Source organism: Coturnix japonica, chromosome 8 (assembly GCF_054131305.1).
Source record: "Coturnix japonica strain WE chromosome 8, WE-NBRP24, whole genome shotgun sequence".
NCBI classification, from domain to species: Eukaryota; Metazoa; Chordata; class Aves; order Galliformes; family Phasianidae; genus Coturnix; species Coturnix japonica.
Window position 1 is genome coordinate 6,126,492 of NC_140670.1, and position 25,166 is coordinate 6,151,657.

Consider the following 25,166-nt stretch of genomic DNA (forward strand, 5'->3'; position numbering starts at 1 on the left):
TACACCCACCGTAGCTGTTCTGTGGGACCTCTATGGAGTATTTGCTCTCTGAGTTGATGTTGGGCCCACTGTGATTAGCAGTAAGGAGCCAAGGGGGCTCCTGAGCGAGGCGCTCTATGTGTTGGGCCTACTGAGGCCTACACGCACCGCGTGCCGCCTTCCTCCGCCACAAACTACAGCTCCCGGCGGGCGCCGCTCGGGGAGGGGGCGGAAACGACGGGGCTCTCGCATGCGCGACGGCGACGCCGTCGGTTGATCGAGGCGGGGTGCGATTGGCTGCGGGCGGCGGCCGGGCGTGGGACGCGCAGTGACGGAAGGAGCGGGGCAAATGGCGGAGAGATGGTCCCGGGCCCCGTCCCGAGAGCGGCGATAATTCCGGCGCGGAGGAAGCGGCGCCGGAGGAGGAGGCGCCGGGGGCCCTAACGGCCGCGCCGCCAACGGGAGTCGTGCGGGAGCCGCGGAGGAGCCCGGTCGGGCGGCTCCTCTCGTCGGGCAGCGCCTTTCGTCGGGCGGCGGAGCGGGAGAGGCGGCCGCGTCGGCGGCGCCGCCCGCAGCGCGTCGGGCCCGGGCCCCGCCGCCACCGCCGAGGCCGAGGTACGTGCGGCGCCCGGGAAGGCCTCGGGCTTTAGCGGGCCCCGCAGCCGGCGGGGAGGAGCCGGCGGCCCCGTGTCCCTTCCGGGGCGGCCCGGCTGGGTCCCGCGGGCAGCGCTCGGGGCCGGGCCGGGCCGGACGGGGGTTGTGGGGGTGGCGGCCGCCTTGGGGCGCGCCGGGCCGGGCCGCGCTGCTCTCGGGGCGGGGGAGGGGGGCGACGGGAGGGGAAGTGACATCAGGCGGCGGCGGGGGGGTGACCCGGTTCCGCCGAGCCCCGCGGGGGGAGGAGGGAAGGAGCTGTCACCGTGGGATTTCGTCAGCCGCCTCCCGCGCCCGGCCCGGCTCCGGCCCCGCTTATGTAAGGGTGGGGGCGGTCGGCGGCGCTGCCTGGCGGGGTCCGAGCCCCGCGGGCGGGCGGTGCTGGGCTCTGCGGGCCGCTCGGCTCCTGCACCGCTCCGAGCGGGAGCGACGGTGGGTGGGAGGGCGGGGGTGGGGGGAGGTCGGCCCCGTTCTCACCTCGCAGCGAGCGAGGAGCGGAGGAGGCTGTAACGGGCCGGGAACCCCGCTTTGGCGGCGCTCCGGTACACGGAAGTACGTCGGCGTTTCCTGATCTTTAACCCCAGTCTGAGCCGTGCGGTGTCTGTGTTTCCCCAATACTCATCTGTTAACCTCTTTTCGTTATATAGAGTTTGCGTTTGAGTATTGATCGCTTGATTCAAAACGCCTTGCGAGACGAACTTGTTATTCCCATTAAAGTCGTAATCCGTGTTGTGTAACTCTTCTGAAAACGAGGTCCTCCTGAGTGCTGCAGGCTTCTCCTTGAAACTGCAAACCACAGGCGGCTATTTAAATACATGGCTGTTTTTGCAGGCATTGAAAGTGTTAGGTGCTGGAGATACGTGAGTCAGAGGTTAGGGAGGAACGGGGGCTTTTGGGGAGTGCCGTGACCTTCTGCGTGAGAGTGATAGAGAAATTTGGATGTTACTAAACGGTCTGTTTTGTTTCTGTAGTTTTAAAAGCTGCATAAAATATGTTGGTGTTGCAGTTGTAAGTACTTTCGAACATCAGCAAAGTAAATTTAGCGAGTTTGATTTGTTTTGTTGTTTGCCGATGGGAAGACCTTAGTTTTGCTCTTGATCTGAAAATAGGAATTGAGAGCAATCTGCAGGGGAGTGAAAAATGCTGTGGTTCAGCAGCGATGTTGGGTGCAGCGCACAGCAGCTTGTGGCAATGAGAAAAGGGTGAAGGTGGGCTGAAGAGTCACTGCTGCCAGTGGCTTCAGCCATCCCAATGTGTTCCCAGTAGACACAGGGTAGGTAGATGGGCATGTGCCCTTATCATCCGTCTGCTGAATGGCCAGGAGAAGTTTTCCCTCAGTGATTGTCCGGCATCTTCTGCACTGCAGCACCATTTGGTTCTGAAACTCAGACGTGATGTTCTTTTAGCTCAAAAGATGGCCTTATGAGTTGGTTCATGTAATAGGGGAAAGCTGACCTGGTAGAAGGAGGCTGTTGTTAGTGAGGCAGTCAATAGAACAATCTGTTAGAGTGATGTTTCTGGAAAATGGTGTGACTTTTTTTGGCAGAAGCTGCTCTGGTACTTCAGGTGGAGATGAGAACATGGTGGAAAGACAGCACACGGCTTATGCAGGGAAACAGCAATAAGAGCAGTGCTCCCTAACAAATAGTTCACATAATAACTTCAGCGGCCTATTTCTCATAGACCTTACAGTAAATGAGGGCAGTTGACACTTTGAAAGTAGGATTTCTTTGATTCTGTGCTTTAAAGATATACCCTCCCCCCCCCCCTTTTTAGCAGCCTCTTCTCCAGAACGGAGAGTGCTTTCAGACAGAGAGATGTACTCGATTAGATTCAGACTGACTATAAAGAATTCCAATTTCCTATTGATGTGTGGACCAAAATGAGAAGTAAAAAAAGAAACAAATTCTGGTTTACAGAAGTTAGGCTTGTTTTGTGTTACGTTGCTATTTGCCCTATAGCTCAAGTATTTGTTTTGGGGAGGAGGCGAAATGCGACAAACTGGTCCGTCTTCCCTCTTGAGTTGAACAAAAGTAGGAATAGAACACATGCAGGGAACTGTTTAAATTTGTTCCTGTTTAATTTGTTTATATTTAAACTTCATTCTTCTGGCTGAACAAGCTGTGGATCCGGCTGAGGTTCTGACAGCCTGTAGATGATCGAGGCTCGTGCTGTTTCATATAAGCTGGCTCCATGCTCTTGGACAGGGATTTAGAAGGGTCTCCGCATTCCTGTCGATCAAATCAATCTTACTCCAGGGGAATGTTGTGTACCAATGCTGATCAGGAACGTGCATGTCATATCTGCAAATCACGTGCTTGCTACGCGAGCCTGAGTGCAGGAGCAGAATGAGGGGTGAAGTTGTCATCATTATTTGTGGTGAATTCATATCTGAAGGGCTTTAAACGGGAAGAGTCTGTGTGAAAGCATATAGCGTTACTGTACGAGCAGAGAGCTGCACGTTTAGGTGTTTTTTCTCCTGATGTTTCATGAAATCTGTGCCATCTGCGCTTGAAAATACGAAGCTAGAACAAATCAATACCAGAAATAATGTATGGTAGGGGATATTTCATAAGGATTTATTGTGCCGTATCTTGATTAAATACTGCAAATAACTCAGCTTTGAGTGATGCTGGACAATAGACGAGATGCTGCAGAAGCATGGGACGTACAGTGATGATTGTATCTAGATGAATTAGTCTGTAGAATGGAGCAAGTGATATTGCGTTACATGTAGGTGCTTGATGCTCGTAGGCCAAACTAATGGTAGTGTTGCAGTCATTTGTGCTAAAAAGTTTGTGAATTTGTTTTTTTTTTCCCTTATTTTCCAACAGAGAATATGAAACAGGAGCCAAAATGACATCCCGATTTGGAAAGACCTACAGCCGGAAAGGGGGAAACGGCAGTTCCAAGTTTGACGAAGTATTTTCCAACAAACGGACCACCCTTAGCACGAAATGGGGGGAAACCACCTTCATGGCCAAATTGGGACAGAAGAGGCCCAGCGTCAAAGCAGACATTTCCGAAGTTCCTAAGAAACCCCGAGTTGAAGATGAGGTAACGGAGGATCCGTTTGGGTTTGACAGTGACGAAGAATCTCTTCCCGTGTCTTCAAAGAATGTGGCACAGGGTAAAAGCTCCTCCCAGCTGGACCCAAATGAAGCTGCTCAGTCTGAGGACTTCGCTTCTCTACTTGAAGCCAACAGCAAAAGTAATCAGCCAGACGGTGGTGAAAACACTGCATCCAGCAAGCAAATACCTGCTGACAGTACTGCTCCTCCTATAAAAGAAAAGAGCACAAGCAAAAATGCGGAAGACGGAGAATGCAAAGGCAGCAGTGCTAAACCCGCAGCTGCAGGTACGTCCACTCAGCTGTCCAGATAGCTTTGTTGTTCAGGTTTTAGCATTGTACGTCTAGAATCAGCGCTTTCTGAAATCATTTATGTGTTCAAACTTTAGGGCATCTCATAGGATATGCTATTTAATTAAAAGCACCAATCAACATCTCACATCTTGCTTATTGAGCTGAGTTTGTTGGTACTCTAGTTCTTGCCTCTGCAAGTTCAGATGCGATATGTTAGTCCACCTTGAGGAGAATGGAATAACAACCTCCTGCTTGATAAAAACATTTGCCCTGATCCCAGTGCCTTTGTCTTTTTAAGTACGTGATGGGTTGGTGGTAGTGCAGAATGCCTTAGTCTGTAGTTACTGGCCCTGGTTTATTGAAGGTACTCAGTCACTTTGATGCAAGTACAGATGTAGCTCATGGTCTGCCTCTGTAATGATTTGTATGGAAAAAGCAGTCTTCTGAACTTCTTGCCTAGAGGTATGTTAATTTTCTTAATTACCACATCTTTATCAACGGGTATGTGAAAAGCTTTGCATCTGTAAAGCAGAATTCTGTTAAGCCTATTTAGGGGCTGTTTCCAGACCCAAACCTTTATGCTTCAGAGAGGGAATTCACAAAACAAGATCACATGTCATTGTATCTCATCAGAAGTTTTCACATAATGGGCTGATTAAACTGTAGCTTCTAAAATTGGGCAGAAGATCACATTAGATGAACCTTGATGAAGCTGACACCTACTGACTTGCTCTGGATTATCATAATCAACTTTAATGAGAAGTACTTATGTAACTTTGAATTCTCAGATACTGTTAACTTATCCTTGGGATCAGAAATTGGAGTTCACTTTGTAATGTAGTAGACAAGGATACCAAATAGAACAAGGTATGCACAGCTCAGTAATTTTGTGAGATAATCTTATTGAAAGAAAACCAAGACATGGTGGTGGAACTTGAGTTTGACAGATGAGTTGGTGGAATATGTAGCTTTACTTCGGTTTTACTCTTAGTTTCCTGCTGAAATATTTCTGGTTTTTGTGTGGTTTTCTGTGGAATGTTAATCCATAAATGTGATGCACTCTCATTTGCTAAATACACTTTGTTTTTCCAAGTTTGAATTCAGAGGTGGTAGAGAGTCATCCCTGGGTATTTATAAGGAGTGTGCTGAGTTTTCCTGGTTGCTGATAGCAGCGCAAGTTGTAGAACTAAATGGCTTCTGTGTAGAAGGATTGTTTGATAAGTATTTTTCCAGTTGGAAAAGAGTGTTTGTAAGCTGTGGAGAGAAACTTCGTAGTGCATGAAAAGCCAGGAGAACAGACCTTAACAAGCCCTAACTTAGGGGAAGTTGCTTAACTACTGAGCGTCTGCTCGCCTGGCGTGCTTCACTGATGTGCTTGTTACTGACTGCAGATCAGCCAGAAAGCGCGGGACAAGGCGCATCCTGGCCTGACAATGCTCTTCTTTCAGACTGCGTTCTTGTGAGCAGTTTAATCTTCCCTTCATTGTATGTAGAATCCTATTCCTTCAATCTTTTTCTTGAGAAATGAAGTTCAAATGAAAATGTATTGAAGTATAAGAAAATCCAGGCTGTAACTTTGATGACAGTGTTTATTTTGGACAGGTAATATAAATGAAACTTGGAGAGTTTAAGCAGATACTGTGCTTGTGTGTAGTAACCAAAATAAACACGTGGTGCCTGAAAATGTCACCGGGAACACTGAGCAATTAGAGATAGTGGCGTAGTCAGCCAGTATAAATATGGCTACTTCAAAAGCTTCTTTGTCATACTGATTATTAAGTGAAGTTTGATGGTACCGGGCTGTCTTTCAGACCTGAAGAGGGTTAATTTTTTTATAGCCCTGTGCTGTCCTAAGCTGTGTAGTGCATGTACTTCACTGCTTATGTATCCTTACCTTCTCCATAATCCTTCTCCCCTCCTTGGTGATTCTTGCACTCTACCACATTCAACCAAACTTGTTCAAAGAGCTTATAGGTCCTGGGGGCAGCAAGTTCTACCATTCCTGAAGAGAAAAGAAAAAGAAAGAACAGTGTTAATAATCCCACTGTGAGAGACTGCAATGTGAGCTCAACCTTAACCCACATACTGTGGTGTATATCTAGTATAAGAAACTAGGTTATATAGGTGCTGATGTTCGTGCTGCGCTTGTTTTAAGTGCATTTTACTAGTCCTTGGCATGATATTGAGCTAAGAGATGAGCCGAGGTCTCAGGACTTTCTGATAGAATGTTCTGTCATCGTGTCATAATCCTTATGCTCGAATAAGGTGAAAACTGTGGCTGTTGGCAAGCTGAGAATTACACTGCAGCCTAACTTTGCTCCAGATGTACTTCCTTGCCTCAACATTCATTTCTTTGTTAAAACAAAAGTGATGCAACATCAGTTAATTTTAACTAATATTTGGTATTAAAAAGGCGATTCTTTTTTTGTTGTTATTTCAATGGTTGTGCAACTTATTTTGTGATGCGGTTGGGGATCTTTATCTTTTATTTCAAGTGGCATGACTGGTCTTTTTTTACCCCAACAGCCCTCGGCTTGGAGTTGTAACAATCTCATTTGAAGGGCTTTGAGAAGCTCTTAAGGTAGAAGGCTTCTCCTAATCTTTCCCTTCTGTTGCTTGATCAGGGCTTAAGGCAGAGTGAGGAATGTCCATCAGTAATCCTGTGTGTAAGAGGCAATTTGCAGATAGTAGTTTAGGTAACTCAGAAATAGCAGAAGAGCGTTCAGTATTAACAGCCACTGTTAGGTCACCTTTGCTAAGGTAGAAGAACGTGGTAGCTGGGAAGAGATTTGAGTCATTAGAAAATAATTGCAATGGTAATTGGTATCAAGCTGAAATGCACCAATACAGCCATTAGCAGGTGAACTTTGTATGAGGGAGGCAGACTTGCAGTGGAACCAGGAGGACAAATGTGGCTGTTGTGTGCTGCAAAGTCCTTAGGTGTTTCTCAGGAGTTCGTAATGCCCCTGTTTCTCACTTGGGGCTCATGCATGTACCAGTAGCAAATCTCAATGACAAATACGTTCTTGCTTAATAACTTCAGCTTATGCAATGCAGGAGAATGTGGTACAATTTTGCTTAACCACTTCATGACTTGCCCTGTATAGAGCCTAACTTTGCGTAGCCACCCAGAAAGACGAGGGACTGAATAGAGAGGGTAAGGTGCAGAAAAGGGTTGTTCTGAGAGGAAGATAGTGTGAGCCATTGGGTCTGTTCCCTGTGGACTGTCCTGATAGCGCTCTGGTGGATGTGTCTGCAAAGCCCCTGCATCCTGATTGTGTGGGTGGGGTGCCCTATCTTTAGAGCTAAGTTTCAGCCTCTCAAATGCAAGGTTAACAATACTAAAATTACATTGGGCAACAAGATTTGTCAGCGCCTTTGAAATTCTTTCATAGCTTCTATTTTGTGTGTAACAGTGGCACGGTCATTAAAGATAATAGTTAGACTTAGCGATCTTACCTTATCTTCCTTTTGCAGGGTTGTTTCATGTATTTCATTTACTTATTTGGGAAGAATTTCGGTTATGTTGTGTTCTGTCCAAAAACGGAGCAAAAAAGCTGGGGGGAAATGAATGAGGCCTGTGCATTTGGCTGTCTTAGGAGACAGCTGGTAGCAGCCATGATTAAAAAGAACTGCAGCTGTGCTCTGGCTGGCTCAGATCATTAGGAAACCTATAGCTGGGAGGGGGAAAGGTTGGCAGAAGGTGTGTACCTGTAGAACTTCAGCGTGTCAAAGCTTATTTAGGTGGCTGTGCTTCTACAGAGTGTATAGTCAACTTTCATCCCCCAGCCCTCTCTTGTCTTGTTCTTACGTTTCCTTCTGTTTGAGTTGTCCCTTCTCCTATACATGGGGTTAGTTAAGTTTCAGTATGGTATAGTTATACTTAGTTAAGTATTGTTAAGTTTCAGCGTGTATATTGATTTGCTAAATTAGCAGTGCTTGAGAACATGTTAGTGAAGGAGGCTTCTGGTTGAGTGTTGGAAGGTCCCTGGACATGAGCTTCTCTCATTCTTAAGAAGTTGAACTGTCTGCATTCAGAAGAGTAGGTGGGTGCTCCCAGAAGGAAGAGCCTGCTATGCTAACACACGCACCTCTCCAGCTGGCCTGGCTTGCAGGGGAGTAGGAAGCAGTTGGTGAGGCAGCCATTTCAGGCTCCAACTGCTGAGATCTGTAGTACTGTATTGCTACTGTACCATTAACTGCATGGAAAATGTTATTCAACTCCAAGCTGTTAGTTCATGTTTTCATTTAAGAAACTGCAACTGTATTCGGTAAAAGGTTTCAACTTATTTATGGATGGTGTTTGAAGCCAGACTGTCTTATAGTCTAAGGATGCATTTTTAATGGTTATTAGTGCTGCTGTATTACGATATGCTTCATTACTTTGTTTTCAGAAGGGCTTGTAACGGTGGAAACAAGCATTTATTAGCAAGTGCCAGCTACTTGTGATGCTGGTGACACTTAGTCTTGTTTTCCCTGCAAGGGGGAAGCAGTTATGCTGCTGGGTCAGCTTTCTCCTGCTGCTCCGAGTGAGCGATGCCCTTCTCAGTTACCGGGGAAGAGTAACATGCCAGTTCCACTGCACGTTCCATCAGAGGTGAGGATGTGAGGCAGCTCATTCAGGCTCTGAAATCATATATAGAGTATAGCAAACAGAAAGGATTAATGTGCAAGGGATCATTTGGGGAACTGAATGTGGTTATGTCAGCCCGCCCTTGCTTAGAAAGACTGAAATTTCCAATAAAATGTAAAGATTTTGAAGAAGTTTTGCTCTGGCTGATAGGAGCTCCTGTTTTTATGTTAGCATGTGACAGCCTCTCCAAATGCCTGGCAGTAGTTTGCTTTCCCAGCAGGGACAAATGTCTGTGAGGGTTTACGTCATATGGCATAGACAGATCCAAGGCAAGCAACCATAGTATGGTGCTTGGGATTTGGTTGTCTGCGGGGAGCCCCAGCCTGGGGTGTTGCACCAGCACATGGGCTGGCCTGAGCTTTTCTTACAGAGCCCTGGCAACCTATAGCAATGCACTTGTTTACTTCAGAGTTTATGCAGTGAAGATCTGTTTTCCTATTAGGATTGTGAAGCATGCTGCATGAGGCCTGAGGACGGTTTTGCATCACTAAATGACAGAAACATCGGGCACTATATGATGTGTAGAGGGTTCACAGATGCCAGCACAGGTTCTGTCCAGCTCCGCCAAGTCATGTGCTGGGTGCCTGAGTTAAAGCAGTCACAGAATCACAGAATGACCCGGGTTGGAAGGGACCTCAAGGATCATGTAGTTCCAACCCCCCTGCCTGGCAGGGCCACCAAACATACACCTTTACTAGATCAGGTTGCCCAGGGCCCCGTCCAACCTGGCCTTGAACACCTCCAAGGACGGGGCATCCACAACCTCCCTGGGCAGCCTGTTCCAGGGCCTAACCACTCTCCTATTGAAGAACTTCCCCCTAACATCCAACCTAAATCTTCCCTCTATTAACTTAAAACCATTTCCCCATGTCCTGCTATTGTCAGCCCTTTTGAAGAGTTTACTCCCCTCCTGCGTGTAAGTTCCCTTTAGGTATTGAAGCAATGGCTGTTTAGATACTAAATGCTGTATCACTGAACAGAATGGCTGTATCCAGGTGATATGCAAAGAAACCAGAAGGTGTCTTGTGTCTAACAAGCTGTATGTTTAGAGTAACCAGCTGAAATGAGGAGCTGTGGTGTAATTAAAATAGTAAATTTGGACTTTGCGTATAAATTACTTCAGAATTTTCATGTTCAGGGTGTATGAAAGGGAAAAAAAAACAAAATATTTCTAAGGAATGTCGTTTTGTGATAGCAATAAATTAAATCATATCGATTTTGGGTTTTCATGGAAGTCTGCAAAATAGTGTAGAACTTAAAACGGCTTCTAAGAAGCAAAACTGTCTGTTCAGCCTGAATGTGAACTTAGTGGGGAACTCATTTTGATTCAGAGTGTAGAGAGTGAGCATTACTTGGAATCTTTAATCATAGCTTTGGGAGATGGTGGTTCTGTAATTTTATCTGTTGCAGTGAGTGTCAGCTATGAAACTGGTCTTGAGAGCCTAATCTTTTGAGGCTCTTATGCATCTTATCCTCTGTTTATGCCTGCTAACAGATCTTGCGGGCATCAGTGGATAATGATGTTATCTAAGTGGCAAATTTTGCCCATTTCTTACAATTGTTTATTTTATATGCATAAGCTTTTCATTTTTTTTTTCATTTTTTTTTTCAGTTTGCCAGCTGTTCAATCATAGGCAGAAGGAATTTAGTCCGTAACCTTTTCTCCTTACCAACCATAATATTTGATTTCCCACGTACGTTAGAAGAAAGAAACTAATGAGTTTCATTTGAATATTTGGAACAAGAAGATGGCTTTTTCTACAGCTAGTAAATCTGTCCAAACCAGTGAAGACACTGTATGTCTTGGTTGGGCTCTCTTCCCAGAAATGAAGAATATGATACAAGTACCGGGTGAAGATTAGTCTTTTCCTTTAGCTTGGCCAGCTTCAAGTTGTAAAGTGATGTAGCTTTATGCTCTGGAAAATTGGTTAGAGTTATAACTAAGCCGTAATAAATGTTCCTGAATATGGAGGAATATCAGGCATTGCTCATAATGAGCTCACAAACTGCTTCCTCCATCTTGTGTCAGTGCTCTGTTCATGTACTGGATCCCATTAGTTTGTGTGCCCTCAGTAGTTAGAGATAACAGATAGCTGGGTCCTGGATGCCAGTCTTCACTTTTAATCTTCCTGCCTGCTTTTTTGATGTTTCATTTTCTTGCTTTTGCCTCTGCCTGGGTGGTCAGGCGTCATTTGGAGAGGAATAGAGGAGCATCAAGTTGGATTCATGCCACCTGCCTGCCCTTTGAAAGAAAGTCATTGCCTTTGACTAACGTTAACATCTATGCATTCAGAATAAATTCTGTGAATTTGTGTGACTAATAATAAAGAAACCTAGTTTAAGTCTGAACATTAGTTTCCTGTGGAGAGCAATTTAATCATGGTCTTTTCAATTTTAAAATGAAGGCTTTTCCAGGTGCCTGCATGGCAGTGAAGGTGCATAAGGTCCCATTCAGTGTAAGAGAAGGAAGGTACGTCTTTCATCCATAGCTTCAGGAAACGTGGGTTAGTAGTCACCAAGAACTGGTAGAAATGAGAGAAAGCTAACGTAGAAATCAAGTTAGTAGCACTAAACTTTAATATTGTCTGCACTTTGTAGAGTAAACTGAAGAAATAAACATTATTTTTGCTTATGTATTAGCATTTTGACATCTTAACCTGTTTTAATGTTAGTGTTAAAAGGCTAATATAGGTTGTCCTTCTTTTATGTCCTAGTTAGCTGGTTTTGGTTGAATTCCAAATGCTAAGGAGAGATGCTACAGATGCATTGCTATTACAAGTGCTGTGGAGGATGGAGTTGAATTGATTCATTTCTTCCTTTACCTTCTCCTCTTTCTGCACACCTATAGACAATACGCAGTTAGCAGTGGGTGCCTAATCCTATTTAGAGCAGTGAAGCACTATGAGTTGCAGGTGGGTCAGTGCTCTGCTACCCTGCAGCTCTTCTGAGCAGCACTTTGCATCAGGAGTCTCTGTAGTTACACTGAGAGGCCGGCCTGAGAGTAACTTCTAAACGACAGCAAGGCACTAAAGCTCTGCTGCTTAGTTGTTAACCAAAGGATATAGTGTTTGACTTCAGGCAATTGGTGTTGGACTGGAAATGATGCTTTGATTTCATGGAGTTGCAATTGATGTTTTCAGCCTTGGAGCTAAGCTGCATAGTTTTATAAGTTAATTGGAAATTAGATTGAATTGAAATAGGGGCTGGGGTGGGGTTAGTGTATAACCACCGTTTGGTGATGTCTGGTGTGGGTGATGGTATTTTTGCCAACAAGATTGTTAGGTTTCCAAAAGGATTTTTTTCCATCGCCTTTGTTTAGGGTTGTGTCTTGGTGTATGTTGTACGCTGAACACATTGAGGCTGAGAAATCGTTGTCTCTTGCAGGTTGTGGAGCTACTGGCAAGACTTGAGCTTTTATCAGAACTTCAGTTTTCCTTGTTGAGTAGGAAATACCTTGTCAAATGTCAGATAGACAGTGAGAAGTGGTGGGAGATGCTATTAGTAATTCCCTTTCTGCATTAGCACGCTTAGTGCTTTTAGGCCCTGCCTGGAGCAAATTGTGACCAAGTTGGAATTAGTGCAGCTTTAAACACTGTTTTGGTGTACTGTGAGCAGGAACGAGGATGGTGCCGTAATTGTACCCTAATGCTGGATGTGTAACACCTGGTTGTTTCAGTACAGTGTTGTTACTGTAAATATTCTGTAGTGTCATAGGAGATATGCGAGCATAGCAGCTGGAGCTGTATGAAAATTCCGATGAAGGTCTCTGAAGCTGTCCAGGCAAAAATCTAAGGAGCTGTAGTTTGTCTTAATGGAACGTGTAGGAAGATGGGTAGAAATCCTGGAAACGCTGCAAGCTCCTGAGGTGGCTCCTGTCCTCTCCTCTTCTGCCCCCACCTTCTCCTCAGGCACTTTCAGGTAGTTTCTGGGGTTCTCCATCTTCATTGCCTTCCAGAATCACCAGACAGAAAGTTTTGCATGAATGACTCTGATAGTTTTTGAGCCATGTGAACAAAGTGATTTTTCAGTCCTCGTTTTCAGTTGTCTGCCCACGGTAAGACAAGGTTTGCATTAATATCAGTGGTCCTGCTCAACTGGTCCAGCTTGGCATTTGCTCTGGAAGAGCTACTGCACTTCATTTTTTGTTCTTTAATCACAGAATTTAAATTAATTTAACTTTAAGACAATATCTAACAAAAGATGGAAGGTAAGAAGCATACTGGAGGTTGTTGTACATGACCTTAAAATGAAAAGACAAGCAGTAGCTCTAGAGTTAGTCACTGTAACTACAAGGCCTTTCCTGTTTGGTTAGATATATGGACTAGCATTTAGACCATGTGTCTAATAACTGCCTGTTTATGTTAAGCATGTATTTGACAAAGAAACGTAAACAAAATATTCACTTTATATCCATCTAGTCTAAATTATGAAGTTTTAGGTTTGAGTTTGTTCAGTGATTGAAAGTTATTGTTGGAAAAGCTGGAATATTACTGGAATAGCAGTGGGATTTGGAGAACTCGGTTATGTTCACACATCCAGAATGTTTTAGTGTATCTGGAGAAATATAATTCAAATATCTTGCAATACATGAACTTGATTTTTTGTGTCTAGTGATTATCAAAACTGATTGGGAGATTAATCACTGTAGTCACATACCTAAAACTGAAGTTGGGTCGTTTGCATCTGACTGAGAACATCTCAGTGTGTTCAGTGAGAAGGAGCAGGAGTTGCACTGCTTATATTCATCGGCAGTTCTTAAGACATCCCTACGTTTCTATACTAGACCATAAAATAAAGCACAGGGTTATATGCGGGGGTATTATTCCTTTATCTTGTAACCTTATTTTGCCCACAGTTGGTTAGATTGGTTCTCTCATGCTCTAGTAATTAAGTTCTAGAGACTTAAACACCAAACAAATGATGATGAGTGCGTTGTTACGGTTCTTAGAAATGAACTAACACCTGGAAGAAAGACCAGTGAATTATATTGTTATGTGATACTGCTGATCCAAAATTACTTGGGAGATTATTTTTCCTGTCACATGAACCCCGAAAGAGCTTAATTGCGGTTAAAATAATTAGACAAATTATACTGTCTCTTCTAAACCGCAGAGTATCTAATCATACACATTTAATACTCCCCAATTTTTTTTTGTATCTGTGCATTTTGCTTCTGTGGGTAGATTGAAATGCTGCAGTTTCCTGCGGTTCCGCTGGCTTCAGCTGTAATAACCAACACAGATGGAGATGGTAGTTTTTACAATCAGGAGTAGATAATTAGGATCAGTGGTGCTGTGCACCTTTAGCAGTAGGTGAGTGGTTTGCAGTGAATAGTTACAGGAGCTCGTGCTTGCCTGCTATTTATCTGTGCTGATGAGAGGACAGGGGATTGACCAGCTATCCCTTGTGGAGGTGCTCACCGGAATGTCACCATTCAGTTTTACTCCATTTTGTTCTTAAGAATTTAGAGAACATGTTTGCATATGTGTGTTACAGGGTTGTCATGCTTCTTGGGACGCTGTAGCAGCAGGGAGTTTGTAAAATGACAGATTTGTGTCCATGAGGTTTGTTAGTTTATTTGTAAGCAGATTCCCTGTGTTTTTGTGTTTTCTTTTTCCTTTATTTATTAATTAAAGTATTGGAACTTCAGTAGGTGAGATACAGATATTTGTTTGGCCTCTTCAGTCTGTTTTCCAGGCATGATAATGTACATCCTCCTGAATGAGGAAGGGCAGAGAGACCTGGGATCTTCAGTCTGGCAGAGAAGGCTGAGGGGGGATCTCATCCCTGGTTATGAGTATCTGAAGTGTGGGAATCACGTAGGTAGGCAGGCTCTTTTCAGTGCTGTGCAGCATCAGGACAAGAGGCAGTTGGGCAGAAACTGGAACACAAGAAACTCCATGCAAACACGGGGAAGAACTTCACTGTACAAGTGATGGAGCACTGGGACAGGCTGCCCAGAGAGGAAGTGGAGTCTCCTCTGGAGACGTTCAAGATCCATCTGGATGCTGGCCTGTGTGGCCTGCTGTGGGGAACCTGCTTTAGCAGGGGGTGTTGGACTCGATTTGCAGAGGTCCCTTCCAACCCCTGCAGTTCTGGGGTCTTATTTTGTGCTTTATGATGATGTAGACAGTAGCTGTGACGATAATGATGGAAGCCGTCCCAGTTCTATCAGCACAACCCAACTGTCAAATAATTCAGAATCTGTTTTTAAATGGGGACAGCTGTGGTGTGATGTGTGTGTGCTCATGTGTATTCCATTCCTTGGGAAGAATTGATTTGATTTGATCCTGATACGACACGGGATAGAAAAATCACTGCCCTACCAGATAGGTGTACTGAAACTTGTTTGTAGAAATTCAGCAAAACACTGAGTAAGCAAACACTGGCATATGTTAATTGTATGTATTTTCAGTTTTAAAACTGTGGAATAGGAGCGTTAAGACTGCAAATGGAATGTAACTTAATGAGAGACTGAAAATCAAATTCTGGAGGTTGAATTTGCTGGTTTTCATGCCTGTATACTAACGTAGCCTTCAGTTGTGCAGTAAAATGTAACATGGCAGAAAGAACATATCGTATGCTGTCAGGTGCCGTAGTATTGGTTGGGCATGTCAGGTTATCACTAGCGACAAACTGAAATGGGAGTATCAAGATTTCCTGTAATAGGTACTGATAGTGGAAGACCGAGATTGAACAAGATTCCATTGCTGAGCTGATTAGGATTGATGTTCTTTAGAGAATTTAGTATTCCATTTTATGTACGCTGTGAAGAGGGTTTTTTATTGCTAGCTGGCTGTTGAAGCTTCAATGTCAGACCTGAGGTAAACTCCCAGGAAACTTGGATGCAGTCTGAGATGCTGCTCGTCCTTTATCCCTGAGGAGCTGCTCCTGTGGTTAGATCTGTTTCCTGTAAAACTCAACTGGATAGACATTTCTTATAGTAGAATTCCTCTCCTTGTGTTTTCAAGTTCTTTTAGTATCAGTATGAGCATGGATGGGCATCTAGATGATGCAATTTTAATTTTAAATGAAGAAAAAAATCCTAGAAAAGTTGCTGATGCTTCCTTTCCTCATTAAGAATGTTGGAACTTTCTGGTCAGTGCAGTGGAATTTATACCGCTTGGGTAAATGGTGTCTGATGAAGTTTAGAGAGGTCAGGACTTGTGCTGAAGGCTGCTGAAGTCTTCATATTAATGGTGAGTTTGGGAAGCATTTGCTACATAACAGAGCGAAAGCTTAGGAGTTTGCTTGCTATGAGTGGAGTGTCCTCCATTACTGTGTCGTTCTGTGCCTGTTTCTCTTCTAGCATTTTGTTCTACTCATCCTTGTCAGAGCTCCTTCTGTGTCTATGGTACAGTTTGTCATGGGAGACCAAAAGCAATGGTTTCTTTACTAGAAGTTTTGTCTTTCCTGTCGTTACCGTAGTGTGAGTGTTGGCCAGATTTGACAAAAACTGCTCATGACTGATTTTCTTCTTGACAGTGTAAAATACAGGTGTAGCTGTGGGTCAGACAACTGTAAGAACATAGAATCTCAGTATGGACTGAGTTGAAAAGGACCACAATGACCATCTGGTTCCAACCCCCCTGCTGTGTGCAGGGTCACCAACCACCAGACCAGGCTGCCCAGAGCCACATCCAGCCTGGCCTTGAATGCCTGCAGGGATGGGGCATCCACAGCCTCCTTGGGCAACCTGTTCCAGTGTGATGAACTTGAAACAGCTGTTCCTTGGATCTATAGAAGTACATGGTAAAAACTGCTCTTGAGAAGTAATTCACTTAACAGTTTGTGATGAGAGTCAGTTGATCTCTTTTTCTTCGGAAGATGTGAATATTTCAGTTGGATGCAGCAAAATGAGATAACAGTTGCTGAGATGTGTGCTGTGCTGTTCAGGGTATGTTGATCAAGACTGTTAAGGTACAAGGTGTAAGGATCTGTAGCATTTTTAGTGCAGGTCTTACTGGATTACCGGTTTCAGTAGCTGTATGGTTAGTATGGCAGGCAGGGAGTTATACTACAGTTTTCAGGAAATTAACTTAATTGGTATGTGTAGCCAATGCTGATTTCTGTTTCTACTGTTACAATACCTCGCTGCTGCTTAGTTCTTAGATCAGAACGTACAAATGAGTGGCTGTAACCTGCTCCTGCAGCCCCTTTACTGAACACAGTGGGCAACCATAATGTGTCTCGTGGCATTAAAATTGAGCATGTGCAAACTTTGCCAGTCCTCTGATTCTTATGTGTCACATGCTTAGCAGTGATGGATCCTGTGTGCGTTCAGGGCTTGTTTTTCTTCATGATGTATCTGTTTTTAAAGTGAACTTTATTTCAAACTGGGGTGTGTTTTTGGAAGTGGTGAAGATGCCTTATTATAACAGCAGCTGTAAACTGGAAAGCTTAGGAAGCCAAACAGTATAGGTTGGGAGGATCAAAACCCTTTTCCAAGTTTGTCTGCAAGCGTGATTGTTCTTTTAATAGTGCTTTTTAGCAATAATTTTGTCTTCTTTTTTTATGTGTGCAGATAAGATGCAGAATTTGAATGCAGATGATGGGAAGAACAGTCATTTCATCTTTGAGACTGCTGAAGACAGTAACAAAACAAATCCTGAAACTACGGACTCTTCTGGATACAAAATTGAAGCCAAGGACTTGCCTGATTCTTGGGACTCCCATGCTGGGAAACCAACAGACTCTGTATCGGAAGCATCTCAGACGAAGGGGCCTTTAAGAACTCACTTGTATGAATGGGACGATGAACCTGAAGACTCCAGAACTGGAGAGTACGTATTAGATCTTGACAGTGAGCATCACTCAGAGATGAAGAGCAAGGATGAGGAGGGTGATAAAGAAGATGCAGAAAATCCAAAGGAAGCCATTTGTGAAGAACTTGTGCAAACTATTCCTAGGCCAAGCAACTGTAGGACATACTGCAGATCCAACAAAGCAAAACAACAGGGGGCAACAAACTTTGACAAGCTAATGGATGGTACTAGCCAGTCTTTATCCAAAGCAAACAATGAGTCAAATAACGATGGTCTGAACCCAGCTAAAAAAGCTTCTTTAAGTAGTGGGACCAGTCATAGAGGGACGGTTGGACGGACTAGAGACTACACTGTTCTACATCCATCTTGCTTGTCAGTTTGTAACGTTACCATACAGGATACCATGGAACGGATTGACGAATTTACCACAGCAACCCCTACTGACTTGGGAGAAGCTGGACGTTTAAGGAAAAAAGCAGACATTGCTACTACAAAAACCACAACCAGGTTTCGACCAAGCAATACTAAGTCCAAAAAGGATGTCAAATTAGAGTTTTTTGGGTTTGACGATCAAGATGAGGGAGAGGGAGACGAAGGTGCCTCTAGAAGTTCTGGGAGTTCCAATTACAAAATTAAGTACTTTGGGTTTGATGACTTGAGTGAAAGTGAGGATGAAGATGAAGAGTGGCAGATAGCGGAAAGGAAAGCGAACAAAAAAAGAACTAGAGCTGCACCGTCACCCTCACAACAGCCAACCACTGACAACAGTGAGAACTGTTCCCAGGATAATCAGGTCAATACTAACACAGGTAAGCAGAGCTCTTGTAGAATACACATAAATTACTTAAATTCAGCTGACCTTTATTTTGTTCTTTTTGTAACGTGCTGAAGAGTTTGTGAGATGCTGCCCTCGGCTCAGAAATACAGAAGTGACATCTGCTTATTTTTTGCTGTGGTCTTGCTTGCTGTTTTGCATTTGTCTTGTCATATCCCTTATGTCCCTTAGTGCAATGACAGAGGTCAAAGGATTTTCTTTCTTTAAAGAAGGTTCTTACCTCTTTCCTTACACAGTGCATGCAGTTCTCATGTCTGGAAGGCATCTTTCTCCAGAAGCAAATGCAAAAACTGCTGAGCAGAGAGCAGAAAATTGTGCTTTTTGAATGTATTTGTATGTAGCTGGAACTTTACTCAGGAGAGAAAGGCTGTGGGGCCTTTTGAGAGCATGTCAGCATGGTGGCTTCATGCGTACCTCTGCATGTTGAAGAACTGCATATTGGATTAATATTGCAGAATCCTGTTCCTTCTCTAGGAGCTTAGTGGTCCTTCACTTGGGAGCATGAAGCTGTCACAAAGTTTTTATCCATTCCTTGAAGGGTAAGACTTTGTCTTGAGGAGAGTATTCAAGTCTAGCCTTAGAAATGCTAAAGAAAGTGCTGTTTTACTGTACAATTAGTTTCTACTGAAATAATTGAGAAATGTAAGTTGTTAGGAAAAGGTGTTATTTTCTCTGTTAAAATTACAGTGTTTCCTGAGAACAGGATTGTCTGTAGGACATTTGAAGCAAAGGTAAGTATTCGTGCTGATGATTTTTGTGAACGACAGGAGGAACAACTTGATACAATACAGGAAATGTTTTCAAGACTAAGAGTGTTTCTCTAATTATGGTGAGACACTTGCATTCCAACCTCCTTAAAAAATGGGTTTCACTTACAGGGTCACTTATGAAACGCCCTATGTGAGTTCTTCTCTCTGACAAGTCTTTGTTTGGCCATTTATCCCAAGGGAAAAAAGTCTCTCATACTGTTAAGGCAGCTGAGATGCTGATCCTTCAAACAATCCTTTCAGCTGCTGTGCTTTGGAGCCTCAGTGTGTCTCCAGTTGTTTGCATACAGCACTGCAGTCACAAAGGGGAATGTTACGTTCTGGGCTGTTGCAAGTTATTTCAGACATGTTTTGAAGAGGCTGCCTTGGCACAGGTGGATGTAGGTTTGTTTGCTGGAAGTTCATGGCTGGGGGAAAGTAACTGTAGTAATACAAACATGGCCGTTTCTGCAAATCAAGTTATTGGAAGCTCTAACGACCTAACGGACAGTGTTGTTACTGCAAGGGAAGATGCAGAAAAAGTCAATCAAGTTTGTTAGTCTCGGACTGTCTCATTCTAGCCACAGAAGCAGCCCTGGGATGTGAAGGCCTCCCAGCTGCAGGCATTTGGAATGCCAGGGGCTAAATATGTGAATTGGACCTTGCTAGATCAGGAGCAGTGCTCGTGTCATTCCAGTAGCTGGAATGCAGGATGATTCCAGTAAAGAGAAGCTCTTAATATCAAAGCGACTTAATTGCTTGACTGTATCAATCAGTTGGCAGTTGTATCCAAGGGAAATCTGAAGTAACGGTGAAGACAAGGAAGTCTTAACCAAAAATATCTGTTCGAAGCTGCAGCTTTGTATGGCACACCTGCTTCTTTGGGATGGTGGTATGCTACTGGAATAACTGAGCCAGCAGTTTGTTTTCCACAAAGGACCCTTTCTCCTTGCTCTTTGGTTTAGGTTTCAAAAGCTGGTAGGATGTGTATGCAGTGCTTTTAGGATATCTAGAAGGCCACTAAGAACATTGCTCCAGTAAAAGCAATCCAGATCACTTTATGAAATTGACCGTAGAAGCATTTGGTATTTGAGCAGCATCCAAAAATGCAGTGTGACTTTATAATAAGTAGAAGTTAAAACCAGTTGAAAAATTGAATACAAATGTATTTAATTTGATTGAATTAACGTCACACAGGAGCGGAATTTCAACAAAAGCTTAAATGATTTAAAAATCGTGGCTTAATCGCTCTAGAGCGCTATTAATCGTTATTGATCACAACAGCAGCTCCAGGTCTTGCAGCAAAGCACAACTGAGGTTGATGAAGTGGATGTAAACACATCCTGCATTTCTAATCACTTCCCTGTTTGCCGTCACTGTGGCCAAGTGAGTTACTGCTTAGCTTTTAATCTGAAATAGAAGGCCGTGTTCCTGGTGGCTTGTTGGGCCTTCTGTGGGGATTGCAGTCAGGGCCTTTCTTCTCTGAAGCGTTTCAGAATGTTAAGGATGCGTGTCTGAGCAGATGGATTTGATTCCTAACTGGTAAGTTCCAGTAAAATACTGAACTGAGTTCTGAGTAGACTTCAGGGTAGTTTTGCATTATTTCAGTTAAAGGCGGTTAGAGCTGCTCTGTAATTATTTCCTCCTTAGACTAAATTTATCCGAACACCTTGTAGAAAGTCACAGGTCAAGCTGTGCTGACCCCAACTGAACGGAAAACAGCTGGGCTGAGTGGGCTGGGGCCTCTGCCTTCCCTGCTGTGGGTGTTGCTGGGGCTGTTCAAGTTGACTGATGCAGAATGTTTTGGGGACTTGTTTGCAGAATAGTTCTGTACACTGCACTAGCTAAATGTTGAGTAACTGCAGTTTGACACTCCGTTGCTTGGTTTGCTTTCAGGTACTTCTTTTCCTAGGACTTTGGCTGGTCTTGTTCCCTCGGTGTGCAGAGGATTAGAGTAACTGATACAGCCTGCTTCTGGTTTTGCAGCGCAAAGCTCAAAAAGCAGCAGCTGCTTCAGAATAGATCAGTTTTCTAAACTGTTCATCAGATGAAACAGTGCTGCTCAGTGGCTCTCTTTATTGCTCTTTTGAAATTTTATGGTAGCTTCGGGTTTATGCCAAGTAAAAGAACCTTAGCTGGTCACCGAGGGATAATGTTTCAAATACAGCAGGAGTTTAAAGAAGAAAGTAGGGCAAGGATTTAATTAGATAGTGAATTACAGGTTTGCAGTCCAGAACTGGGTGATACAAATACTGAGGCCACAGGTACAGAGCATGTTGGCACAGTTTGCAGGGTCACTCTGAGCCTCCTCCTTCCTTGGATGATGGCTGCTGGTTTGTAATGCTGTTTGCAGAAGATGCAAATACAAACAGGTTGCTTTTGTGACAAGCCAACTAAGATCAATTTGTCTTTCCTGCTCTTGCAGTATGAAGTCTTTTAAATCTCATAAGTTTTTGAAGGTCCTCAGCTCTGATTTAGTTTACCTACTGATGAGCTTTGGCTGTAAGCTGCAAATACCCATGTGTGGTGGGTGACCCGGCCTGTATGGGGAAGTCATAACCTGAGGGCCGCAGGATAAGGTAGGAAGTGCTACGGTGCTGTGTCTTGTAATGCATCGCTGGAGTACTGCAGCATTCCAGTTGGTGAACCTGAGCTGCATGCAGAGCTATGTCTGGCTTGAAAACTGATTTCATGATAAAGATGGTTGGATTGGTTTCTTACTTCGGAAGCTGTGCATGTTGAAATGTTAGATGCAAGAAATGCAATTCAGTAGTTCAACAGTAGCAGTTCATAGGCTCTCAGTAAAGGCTGTTCTGTAATTTCCTTTCACAGATCTTCTGGAGTTTTCGGAGGATGCATCTGGTGTGCCTGAAGGCAATAAAAAATCCACAAATAAACAAGGTGATAAATCCAAGGAAAACACCAGGAAGATTTTCAGTGGGCCAAAGCGGGTGAGTAATCGTACCATAAGTCCTTATTTTCATTAACTCTTCATTGTTAGTGTTTCTTCTTGTACATTAAACAGGGCTTTTGTACTAGTTTATACCTGTTCTTGAGGTGATGTTGTCTTTTAACATTGCATTTTAGGCCTAGAAAAGTAAAACCTTGAAGTGAGAACATCCTTGTTAGCAAGTATTTCACTTCTCAGATGCAGCCTGTGCACTGCTAACTCACAGCCTTGATGGGTTCCCCCTAGGTGATGGATAAGGCAACGCACCATTTGATCACATGCATGTTTTTTTCTTGTCTCTTAAGGAATCTCTATCACGTTATGGGGCTGAACCCAAAAGCTTAGAATTTACCATTGGTGTAATCTCTCTAAGAACAAGTGCTGTTTAAACATGCGAAATGAAATAAAGAAAAAAGACAGGTTCTATGTCCCCATGTACCCCAACTATGTAGCATTTGTTGTCAGTTGTTCATAGTTTCCTGTTGTGAACAAAACGTGCTTATTTAACTGATGTTAGTTCTTTTGTCATGCTGCCTGTTTCTATAGGTCCCTCTGTATTTTGAAGCTTTAAAAACATGCATACAGCCAAAAATTGATTGAGCTGTTAGGTGAAAAATTACAGTGGTGGGATCGGTGTAATTATGACCCGATTGTCCAGGACACCCATTTTAGTGCCTTTTAGTATGTTTCTGCATAACGTGTTCCCATGTCTGGAATAGAGAGTAGTCATCTCACTATCATTGCAATCCAGAACCAATACACCGGGAGAGAGGAGTCTGGAGATGGAAGTGCTCTTGTATTTAAGGTTTCCTTCTGATTCCTTAAGTTTTCCAAGTCCTGGCGATACTGATTCACTGTTAAATGTTAAAGTATGAATACTTGGATATGCAGAGGAACGTACTGAGTAGTCCAACAATTCAAAGTCATTTTAAAGAAATGATTTTCCCTTGGAATCAGTTTGAAAAGAACAACAGTGGTTTGGTAACACCCTACAACTTATCGTAAAGCTGATTAATCTCTTGTTTCAGTGCAGATATCGATATTACTGGTATTGCAAAGTAGCTTCAAGTGTTACTTTGGTTAAGTCAGGAGGGGTTGGTGTTTTGTTTTTCAGAACTGAATTAGTATTGCTTGAATTGTAGAGTTCCTCAGTTTGTGCTGATGTGACAATGATTCTCACACAAATCAGCTTTCTCTCAGTGGACGTGTTACAGCAGACTGAAACGTCACTACAGAAAATGTTAATGCAGCCAAACCTGTTTTGCTGTATTTTTCATCAGCGTAAAACATCTGTGGGTGTTCTGGTAAATATGGATTTTGTTGGTTAGTTTTAATATTAATATGCTTCACGTATTTGGTAACAATTGTTTTTTATACTTGAAATCTGTGGGGGTTTGTAGGAGAGCTGTTGAATACATACACTGGAGTTAATGTGGGGTGGGGAAGAATACCAGCCATGTTGTGCTGTATGGAGATAAATAGATTCAACTACGAAGTTCTCAGTTGGGAATAAACTTAATGCAAGTGGGAGATGTGAGAATGAAGCAACCTTTTTGACCTGCAGTGGTATAATAGGCATAGAAGCAGAAACTGCTGTAATTGCAATTTGGATTTTCAAGTGTAATGTTCTCTAATCATATGGCTGTTACATGGAGTTAATAATAATAAAATAAAAAAAGCTTGTGAAGCTTCTGATGGTAATGAGAGGTGCTATAATTATTGCCCTAAATTATACATATAAACTCTTAATCTCTATTCCTTTTTAATGGAATTTTCTTTCTGGGAATGAAAAAAATGAACTCAAAGTTCTAACCTGACCTTAACAGCCTCATCCTGACTGAAAATGCAGTACAGTGAAGTTATTGCATCCTCACATCATTTCTTTCGTTCTTCCTTTCTTGCTTTTTTCCTTGCAGGAATGAGCAGATTAACTCTTAATTCTTTCCTGCTAGGCAGTGATGTATGAGGTATGACCCTCTGTGGCAGACTTGAGTTGAAAGGCAAACGGCTCTATTACTTGGGAAACAGCAGGTGTTATTGTTCAGCTTCAGTAGATCCAGAGAGCTGAAGAGTTCTTCCAGTTTGTGACCAGCAGGGCTGCTGTTAACCTTCATGTTTTTGGAAATTCAGCCGTTCTATTCCAGTGTTGAAGTCCAGTTATTGAAAGTTTGAGCTAACAGATATTAATGACTTGCTTCTAACATTAAGAGCAAAGAGCAGGTTTCTGAAAACTGCTTTTAACATAAGGAACTCGCTAAAATAATTGACCATTCATACATACAAAAATGAGCATTGGCTTTGAGATAGTTTGTACATTATGTTAGGCATGTGAAGTCCTAACCTGACTTCTGTTTTTAAGTGGTTTAATTCTCTTTATCCCAAGCCTGAGTGACGAGGAATATTATGTTCTGTAGCAACATAATTATGCACTTAGAGTACATAAATACTGGCATTACTTGACTTGCAAATTATGGGTGGGAGCCTTACATGAGTAATATCTGCAAAAGTTTCTTTGCAGCTGTTTACAGTTTTAGTTCAGCTTGTTCAGTAACTCATTCTCCAATTAGGATCTTTTGGGAACTCAACATGGCTGTGATATGCCTGCCTGTATGTCCTGCCTTTCCTCTTCTAGGGATGAAGCTGATAATTAAGCATACACAAGGTTGCTGCGGTTCAGATCTACTCAAGACTGAAGACTTGAAGATAGGGACTGAATGGTTTTTTTTCCCCTTGGTATTACAGCATTGTGCTTTTTACCGTGTGTCCTTGGTGGAAGTTCTTCCACCAGCACAGAATGCATTAGAGTTCATCTTGTGCATCTCAGACAAAATGGGGAAGAAGAAAAAGACAAATTCAATGAGTGGTTTAGAATGAAAAGGAGGAAAAAGGCTGACAAGTAGTTGGTGAAGCTGACTGTGCTCTCCTTATCCCCCACCTGCTCGCTCCTGACCCTTTGCTCTTTGTCATAAGGCAAGAAACTGAACTGCATTTAAAAATAACTCACGGAAAGGAAACATTTAACACAAATCCTGGTCTGCTTCACCAGGAGACCAAACAATTGTATCTGCTCAGTTAGGGGAACCAAAGAAGAGGAATTAAGTCATCTTTAACCTGGTTAAGTCAACATTGCAACTGAGAAATGCTCACTAAACACAGCCGGTGTTAGGAGGATTACACACATTGCTTTGATCAAGTGACATTAATAGAGTTAGACATGACTGTAGTGTTGAATACATGAATGAA

The 25,166-nt window shown here is 43.2% G+C and overlaps 1 protein-coding gene across 7 annotated transcripts in view; it reads left to right on the forward strand.

Moving 5' to 3' along the window:
- The first annotated feature begins 460 nt into the window (after positions 1-460).
- Positions 461-25,166, forward strand: part of WAPL (WAPL cohesin release factor) — a 56,126-nt gene continuing 31,420 nt past the window's right edge. For 4 of the 7 annotated variants that reach the window (XR_014948490.1, XM_015866005.3, XM_085553893.1 and 1 more), the window contains exons 1-4: positions 461-594; positions 3,465-3,988; positions 17,152-18,201; positions 21,806-21,924. Coding sequence is in view for 6 of the 7 variants with exons in the window: in XM_015866005.3 (XP_015721491.2) it covers positions 3,487-3,988; positions 17,152-18,201; positions 21,806-21,924 (1,671 nt within the window). In the remaining variant the exon portion in view is untranslated. Of the gene's footprint in view, positions 595-680; positions 950-982; positions 1,183-3,464; positions 3,989-16,112; positions 16,380-17,151; positions 18,202-21,805; positions 21,925-25,166 lie in introns of those variants that run through there. The other 3 variants (XM_015866006.3, XM_085553890.1, XM_085553894.1) reach the window with 3 other exon arrangements.